This window comes from Amblyraja radiata, chromosome 18 (assembly GCF_010909765.2).
Source record: "Amblyraja radiata isolate CabotCenter1 chromosome 18, sAmbRad1.1.pri, whole genome shotgun sequence".
NCBI lineage: Eukaryota > Metazoa > Chordata > Chondrichthyes > Rajiformes > Rajidae > Amblyraja > Amblyraja radiata.
Window position 1 is genome coordinate 23,513,675 of NC_045973.1, and position 9,158 is coordinate 23,522,832.

The window sequence follows — 9,158 nt, forward strand, 5'->3', positions numbered from 1 at the left end:
CAGCCAGGAAATGGAGCGATATAGATCAAATGCAGTTAGATGAGCAGGTTAAATTGGCATCAGGATCAGTGCAGACATTATGGGCTAAAGGGACGGTTCCTGTGCTGTGGTGTTGAATATTCTATAAACAGGCCCTTCGCCTACTATCTTCATGCCACCCATTGTGCTTATTTATACTGATTCTATTGATCACATTTGGTTTTGTAGCTTTTTATGCCTTGGTGATTCAAGTGATGTCTAATGGCTTAAATGTTGTGAAAGCACCTCCCTCCACTATCCTTTCAGGCGTGCATCCCTGATTTACAACCACCCTCTGTGTGGAAAGAATTTCCCCTCAGATCCCCTCTAGATCTCCTTTCTCTCCCCTTAAGCACATCCCCTTTTGTTTTAGACACTCCCTGTCATGGAAATAAGTTTCTGACTCTCCACCCTACCTAGACTGAGAGGAGGTGCAGGGCGGGAGATTTAAAGAACAGCTGTCAGGATTAACTGCTGCTAGTGGTGTACAAAAGGAAGGTAAGCACTTGTAGAGCACTCATTATTGGCAGAGGCTGGTCTGGGGTGCAAGTGCTGTTTTTTGAGGGTACGTGCTGTGGCTTTGGCTCAAGAGGATTCAGCGACAAGGCTGCACAGAGGTAGAAGGTAAGATAAGGTTTTGTTTCACCACTTCCTCTTCTGTCTTGCAGCAGTTGGGATGACAGTTAGAGCAGTATATGCAGCTCCCACATGATGTGTGAGATCATCTATGGATGTGGGTCAAATGTGTTCAGGAAAGTTTCTTCAGGCAAGATATAAAGGATCCTACAGGGGAAAGTGCAAATGCTGAGCTATGATCAATTACAGAATTAGAAAACAAGTCCCTGGTGGTGCAAGAGTTGGACTGCAGTGTTCCATTGCTGAGGTAGTATTAGGGTTGTGCAGGTCGGTTCAAGACCATGGTGGTTGCCGGAAATCAGCTATTACTGATCCTGGTAGTGTGGGACCAATCTTCTGGAGAAGATTCATTTCTAACTGTCTCCTGATCATACAGGAACCAAAGCCCTGGCCTGGGATGCTTCTTGCTCAGCCTATAGACTTGATATGGGGAACCCATCACCTGTGTTTTGGGCTCTCTCCCCTCACCAAATGTGGGCAGTGGCTTTACCCTGTCCACTGGCAGGGTGCGATGTCCTTCCTTCATTATCTCCCTACTAAATGTCCTCCACCTATTTGTCCCACCAGGGAATATAAACAGCCGCTTCACTTCACGTGGGAGTACTCTGTTCTCCAGGAATGCCTTCTCATACAATATGGATGGGATCTATGACCCAACGACCTATGAACTCCTAATTCAGGTATCTGATGTCGTTGATACTGATTCACAGCTTCAGCTCACCACCACGGCAATCGTCATTGTCCACGTTATTCCATGGATAACTACAGTGGCAACCACCAATACACTACCAACAGTAAGTATGTATGCGGGGCAGTGTTTTGGCTCGTTGGAGAGGTACCTTACACTAGAAGGCACTTAGTGAAGATGTGGACGGAGTAAGTCGAAATGGCGCGATGATCAGTGTGAATGTTGGGAAGGAGTGTGTGGCTGGAACTATGGATCACCGCATTCCCAGCTTTGGGTATGAGCTGGGGAGGAGACACCAGACAAAGAGAGGGAGGCTTAACTTGCCAGTGTTGAGAGTGAAGAACAGGAGCTGTCTCATTTCTCTCTGCCCCCGCAGACAAGAACGGCCGTTCACAAAATGGTGACCGTGTTGGAAAAGTACTGGAAGCCGGAATCCTGGTTCGTGGTCCTCCTGACAGTGGTGGCAGCGTTGGCTGCTGTGGCTCTCGCAACACTGCTGTGGAGTTGTCTTGCCAGGTCAGGCACCCTCGCTCACTGGGGTTGGGGCGGGTGGATGGTGTGCGGCTTGGCAAGGCACAACAACGTGCTCCATACTTGATTTACATAAAGGAAGATCTCACAAACAAATTACAAAGCTTAAAGGGTTACAAAGGACACGTTCCCCACTCTCCTTAAAATGATGCACCCTGTCTTTAGCATGAATCTAAATCAATAGAAATACATTTTTAAGCACTCAACTGATGTGCATAACCTCTAACAACACAGAATGTCCACAATGTATCTCCTCCAACAGTGCAAAACTCAGTTAATACTGTAGCCGTGACAAAGGAACAGGTCCTCGGTCCTGTCTCTAAGTGATTGGCACTCCCTCAGTGGCATCTTTGTAACTCCTTCCGTGCTACCTGAAGACTGCACTCTCTACATGTGCTCCATTAGTAATGCTCCTCAGAAAGTGTAGTGAAACTGCAATGCACACCTCAGTGTTAGACACTGCACGTGCAGCTCCCCTGCAGTACTGCACAGCACTGCTGTATGGTGCAAGCATGGGTTATATGCTCCAACCCTCAGCAAATTTGGTCGCAGGCAGCAAGTCTCGTCCCTTGTGTGGTAATTGGGATAGAATTTATTAGGAGACACCAAGAATGCTACAGTTTGATATATTTTGCAATGAAGGACATACTGATAATATTGTAGTTTTGCCTTCTACATCCTATAATAGTTTCAGCTGTGCAATATGCTCTTTGCAGGACCTCCTGGTATAAACGGATCTTCCCGCAGGGTGAGGTATCCCAGCAACTGCTGCAGGACAGGTAAGGGACCAGACCATGTCCATGGGGGTATTGAGTGTCGGTAAATACAAGTTATGCTGTCTAAAATGTTCCACACTTCGCCTCTACCTCCTGCCAGTCTCACCTCCTTGTGTGACTCAGCAGATTACCCTGTCTCCACAGCAATCAGTGTTTACTATGTCCATAGAATTTTGTATCTTTGGAATTCAAGGTGACCCACATCCATAGAACTCAGTATATTTATTTTTCAGGAGCTGGGCATTAGACAAACAGTCATGATGGCAGCAATAAGCAGTCATCTTGAACTGCTGCAGTCCATCTGGTGAAGGTGCTCCCACAGTGCTGTTTAGGTAGGACTTCCTCGATTTAGACCTGGTGACAAGGAAAGTCTAGTGCCATATTTCCAAGTCAGGATGGTGTGTGACTGGGAGAGGAGGCCACAAGCAGTGGTGGCCCAATATGCCCGCTGGCCATGTCCTTCTTGGCTGCAGAGGTTGTTGGTTTGGGAGATGCCATTGGAATAATTTGGGTGAGTCGCTGATTATGATCTCAGAGAGGGAATGAGGAAAGGCAATAGGCAAGAAGCCTGATCCAGGAAACACTAGAGGACATCTGGACCAGTCTGCTGGGAGAGGAAACTGAACAGGTATGGAGCAACTCTTGAGCACTCAGATTTATCGCAGATTGTGGAAGAGATGGCATGATGGAAAACTTTAAGATAGTTTGTGGAGAGCATGAGGATGAGTTTTGCACTCCCTGATTATCTAAAATAGTCAATAGCTTTTGCAAGTGTAATGTGATATAGCTGGTCCTGACAATGAATGGCTAGCTCAGTCCACATCACTGGGATCAAGGATCACAGATGACGGCATGATTCTCAAATCAGCCAATGTGAAGGGGGTGAAAGATTTCACTTAGTTACATTTGGAAGCAGTGATTGACAAATCATTAAGAACTGAACCACAGAAGTGTACAGGGGTGGACAGTTGTGAATTGGGAAGTGTGATTATGTGACTATGATGAGACTTTTATTCCAATGGGATTAGCCAGGAGGAAATGGGATAAATGTGTAGAACAAATAAAAAAGTGGTCAGAGTTAATCTTATTTGTTTCAAACATCTGAATTCACAAACTCGGTACAAACTCACACCCCAATCTGGGACATGCACAGTTCTTGCCACTATGGGAAGAATTGAAATCACCAGAGGAAGGCGGGAAGAGGATGTACACATACCTTTTCGCTCTGTAGCCGACCCTGCTTCCTTTCTTAATGCAGTCCACTGCCCGAGGCTGCAGCACAGAAGGGGATTGGAAACGGGGACACCAAGAACAAGGAGCTTGTGACAAAAAGCCCACTCAGCCTGGTGAGTAGGGGGGCAAAGGAAATCTGAAGGGAGTAGCATGCGTGTGAATGTCTGTGTGTGTGTGTGTGTGTGTGCGCGCGTGTGTGAGTTTGAGTGTATGAAAGTGCCTGTGTGTGTGCGTGAGTGCCTGAGGTGGGAGTGAGTCGATGAGAGTGAGTGTTTGATTGTGTGGCAATGTGCTTATGAGAGTGTGTATGTCAATGTGTCTACAAGAGTGTCTGTGAGTATGTGTCTGTGCTGATGTGTGTTTATAGGTAGGGGAGACCGAAGGTATCCATGATTTTCCATTATGGTTGTGTGAAACCTTGTGTGCAGGTGTGATTTTGTGTGTGTATGTGTGAAACTGCATGTGAAAATACAAGTGTTTATGTATCTGTGACTGAGTGCAAGTTTGCATGATAATGCAACTGTGTATAAGATAATTTGAAATGCGCATACGAGTGTGAAATGAGTTCAAGATAAAAAGTGACGTTATCCGAGTTTGTGTATGCATGGGTGGTTGAGAGACAGATGGTGTGTGTGTGTGTGTGTGTGTGTGTGTGTGTGTGTGTGTGTGTGTGTGTGTGTGTGTGTGTGTGTGTGTGTGTGTGTGTGTGTGTGTGTGTGTGTGTGTGTGTGTGTGTGTGTGTGTGTGTGTGTGTGTGTGTGTGTGTGTGTGTGTGTGTGTGTGTGTGTGTGTGTGTGTGTGTGTGTGTGTATATAAGAATATATGCGCAAAACACTGGAGTAATGGGGATTTTTCAGGCATCTGTTGGCGACTGTCAAGTTGCTAGCAGTCGCCTGAAAAACCGGCAACTGAAACGGCGACTGTCAGAGTGGAACACACACACATAGAAACACATCGCAAAGACGGGCGCCAGGGCAAGCGGGAGGAGCACTGTCTGAAATTCACACGGTGCAAAGCCTAGATTACACAGACACACACCGCGATGAACAGGAAGGTTGGCGCTGTTATTAAGACAGCTAAGCACAGTGTACAGTAAGTCCTTTAAAAGAGGGAGGGATGGGGGGGGGGGGGGGGGGGGGGGGAGGGTGAAGAAGGAGGGAGAAGGAGTGGAGACAACTGTTAAGAAGCCAGACAACATTTAAGAAGCCAGAGATACACGGCTGTGAAGTTCGGTGGACATTTCACATTACCAGTCGGTTACCCGTGGTTCTGAAAACTACTGCTTATGTATCTTTTCCCAAATTAAATTCACCGGCCACAGCCTACGTGAACCTAAGAGAACCTTCAACCTCCTGGCAACCCACTAGGACCTCCTTGCGACCCACCTACGGCTCGAGAATTCTCGCTACTATCCATGGCGGCTTCATTCTAGTCTCCGCTAATTTTTCAACTTTGAAAAATTCTCGGCGATCATAATGAAGCCGCGACTAGTTCTTAGAATGTGGGAACTTCTCATGACCATGAAGGCGACTTCCCGGCAACCACTCACGAACATGTGGCAACTGCATAGTCTCCTGCAGTCGCCTAAGTGGGACAGGCCCATAATTCAGCGGCAGCAGCTCTGGAGGGCATGGATAGGCGATGTTTCGAGTTGGGCTCTTCCTCAGACTGAAGAGACACTGCCTGACCCACTGAGTAACTACAGTAATTTGTGTTTTGTTCAACATTCCAGCATCTGCAGTTCCTCAATTCACTCTAATATATGCATCTATATGTAAGAGTGCTTGTTTATGTTTATAATAGTGACAGGGAAGGATGTGACTGTATCTGAGAAAGCATCTGTGTGTGAGTATGTATATTGAGTATGTGTTTCTGTAAGTTTCTGTGTGTGTGTATACAGAACACAGCAGTGTGAAAATATGTGTACCATAGTAGGTGTTTGTGTCTCTGAGAATGTATGTATAAAGGTGTGTGTCTTTCTGTGATTGTGTGCAGTGTCCTTGTATGTGAGTGTTTGTACAGTAACCTCAACCCTTGTCAAAACTAATAGTGTAAAACTTAGAAATCTCCAAGAATGAAGTGGGATTAACTGCATTCCTACTGAACATGGAAGAGGTAAAGCTCTCAGTTGGCTGCTGTGTCTCTCCTTCCTCGCACCTCTTGGTTATCACATTCCCCTCTCTGGTCTCACCCTGAACATGGAATGGGAATGTGCCTGCTCCTGTATGTTTCTTGTGGGTGTGTTCCTGTGTTCTTCTCTTTTGGTGCATGGATATACTGTACATGTTTCTCTCTGCATCTACACGTCTTTCTTTTCCACTCGCTCTCTCTCTCTCTCTCTCTACCTGTGTATGTGTGTGTGTTCTCTCTCCCCTCTCCTTCTCTGTGTTATGTGTTGCCTTTTTTTGTGCTCTCTCTCTCTCTCTCTTTGGTGTCTCTTTCAGTTTCTTTCTGGAATATTTGTCTGTCTCAGCATCCAAGATCTGCAGTGTTGAGCCTTCTTTTTTCCTGCCTCTGGTGAATTGTGGTGTCCTACTGCACAAGGTGAAAATAAATCTAGTCCAATCCAGGGTGATTGCAATTCCCTGCCGATCCTGTGGCATTTAGGGCACTGTTGTTCCTAGGGTCTTAATAACAGAGCTGATGGTGTGAAGCAAAGATCCTATATAGGATCTTTGGTGTGAAGTAAAGTGGGAAGTGGGAGCAGCAGGGACAACTCATCAATTATTTGTTTGTGCTTTGTTCCCACAGCAGTTTGATGGTCGAGCAGTCGATTCAAGTAAGTGTTGTCTTGCTTCTATTGCATTCTCTGGATAGATGCGTTACTGTTTAGATATTCAGAACGTTGAGTGCTTATCTATTGAGGCGTAGGGAATTGGATGGATCATACATGAGGGTACATTGTGGAGATGTGGTGAATTAACACCCTTGTGGTGCGTGTTTGACAAGGGAATTAAGTGGTGTGATGTTTATGTTATTGCTGAGTGTTGCAGAGGATAAAATGTGCATGAAAGGCTAGCAAATTGGAAATGGTACAAGGGATATCAGTTGGGAGGTGCTGACTGTTAGCTTGGAGGGAAGTATCAGCAGTACAGTACAGCAGGAGATGGTCTGTAATATTTGTTAGAGTAATGGGGACTTGGGTACTGGCAGTACATAGATACAATGAATAGTTGTGTGTGGGAAAGGATGTAGTGTAGGTGAATGGGGCACAGGGTGTACAAGAGTGGGTAGTCAAAGAGAGGGCACCTGGAAATGTTTGAATGGGGAGGGTGACCTATGAAAAAGATGGGGTGTTGTATGAGATAAAGTATTTATATGAATTAGTGTGGAATTGGACAGGGCATCTAAAAGGAATGGGTGAGATAAGATTGGGATCTTTTGAGAGGCATGGATGTGGAGTTGAATAGGAAGAGTTTTGGGGAAGGCTGGATGTAGAGAGTAAGGGGAGATTGGGTGGGGAGAATGGGAGAGTACTGAGATTGGATGGAAAGATGAGATTTTATTGAGGGAGTGAGGGAGAATGTAGCCAACTGCTCAGCTTAACATATGATATCTACAGTGGAAGGTATGAGAGATGTCATTGTTCAGGAACATGTAGAGAAGAGGGTGTTGGGTATATGGAAGGAGTTGCCAGAGGAGCTGTCAGAGGAAGTAATTGAGGCAGGTACTAAAACAGCACAAAAGACACATGGACAGCTACATGGATAGAAAAGATTTAGAGGGATATGAACCAAGCAGGTAAATGGGACTAATAAGCAAATTCGGTATTGCTACTGGACCATCCCCGTCCCCTCCTGAGTGTCTTATCCCTGTTTGGGGGTGGCCGGAGATGTTCGGGGTGACCCTGGGCTGATGGGAGTCAGACGGGAGTGGGGGCCCAGGCTTACAGCCAGCGCGGAGAAGAAGCGCTAACTCCATTGCTCCGGGCCAGTGTCCTGTTAGTCCAGGGCTGTCGGTTAACTCGGCGGGACAGGCAGAGTTGAGCTGGAGTTAGTGCTTCTTCACTGCGCTGGCTGTAAGTCTGGGCCGCCACTCCCGTCAGTCCAGGGTCACCCCAAACATCTCCAGCCACCCCCGGACAGGGATGGGACACTCGGGAGGGGATGGGGACGGACTAGGTTCGATCCTGATGAAACGCAGGTCTGTATTCATGTGGCAGCACAGCTGCCGAGAATGTTTATTGTGAGTGACCCATGACCTGGGCATTCGCAGTCGGAATACCAAACTCACTTATTAGCACGGCCATCTTGGTCAGCATGGATGAGTTGGGCCGAAGGGCCTGTTTCCCTGCTGTACCTCTCTATGACTAATAGAGGGGAAGGAGGAGGAGAGAACAAAAGGACAGCACTGTTGTTGTATGGAGGGCAGCAGATTTTACATGAACCAATAACTATTGGTCCAAGGCAAATACTATTAACAAATGGCAGGCCCAGAGAATTCTCTATTCTCTACAGGCAGTTTAAGCCAACTCTATAATTCGATATTAGTATGTATGTTGATCTGTTAATATGTTTACATATAGCTGAATGAAACATTTCCCTTCCCAGACACTGGAAGACATTACCTCTTCAACTCCATGACCGGGACGCGACGCTGGATGTGAGACCATCAGCTTTTTTATCGGGAATCTTTCCCTTGAATGGATTGCATCTCGGGTCTGTGTTCATTTTCTGCAGTATATTTCAGTATATCACAGTAGATTATTAGCGTTTTTCCTGGAGTTTTTTCGAGGCAAAACCCAAGTGAAGGACCACAGCTGTATCCCATCACTGTAATCCATGACCTCAAGCACCTGCAAACACCATATGCCAAGATAAAGTCTGTCGCTGTTACATGTCTGTACCTTGCTTTATTGATGGACTGCTTCCAAATAATCACTTGAAATATACATATGATTATAAATCCTTTACCTTGTCGGTTGCCTGTTCAGTGTGAAAGGATGTCTGACTGCTATGAACTGCAGCAGGTGAGAGCACATTTATACTAGCGTTCAATGTTACTATAAAGTAAGAATTGGAGATGGGGAAGGAATGCCTTCTATTTTGGCAGTCTTTCCCTGCCTCAGGCTGTGTACACCAAGAAGTCTCCAGGTTAGAGAAAGAAGAGGAGGGAAGGAACCCAGCAGTTTTTTTCCCCCGTGGGTGAGTTAGTATAACATAGGATGTTCAGCCCAGGAAGGGGCCATTTGGCCCAACCAGACCATGCCAACTCCTCTCCAGCACCCTCACATCCTTCCTCAGATAAACCCAACAGTGGAACTTTCTATGCCCTTC

At 46.3% G+C, this 9,158-nt stretch overlaps 1 protein-coding gene across 1 annotated transcript in view; it reads left to right on the top strand.

Annotated features, from left to right (window-relative positions):
- The window catches only part of cdhr4 (cadherin related family member 4), a 33,412-nt gene extending 24,620 nt beyond the window's left edge, over positions 1 to 8,792 (top strand). The window contains exons 13-18 of the mRNA XM_033037353.1: positions 1,222 to 1,448; positions 1,719 to 1,858; positions 2,590 to 2,652; positions 3,908 to 3,995; positions 6,634 to 6,661; positions 8,433 to 8,792. Of these exons, the coding sequence (XP_032893244.1) occupies positions 1,222 to 1,448; positions 1,719 to 1,858; positions 2,590 to 2,652; positions 3,908 to 3,995; positions 6,634 to 6,661; positions 8,433 to 8,488 (602 nt within the window). The 3' untranslated portion in view covers positions 8,489 to 8,792. The remainder of the gene's footprint in view (positions 1 to 1,221; positions 1,449 to 1,718; positions 1,859 to 2,589; positions 2,653 to 3,907; positions 3,996 to 6,633; positions 6,662 to 8,432) is intronic.
- The last annotated feature ends 366 nt before the right edge of the window (positions 8,793 to 9,158 follow it).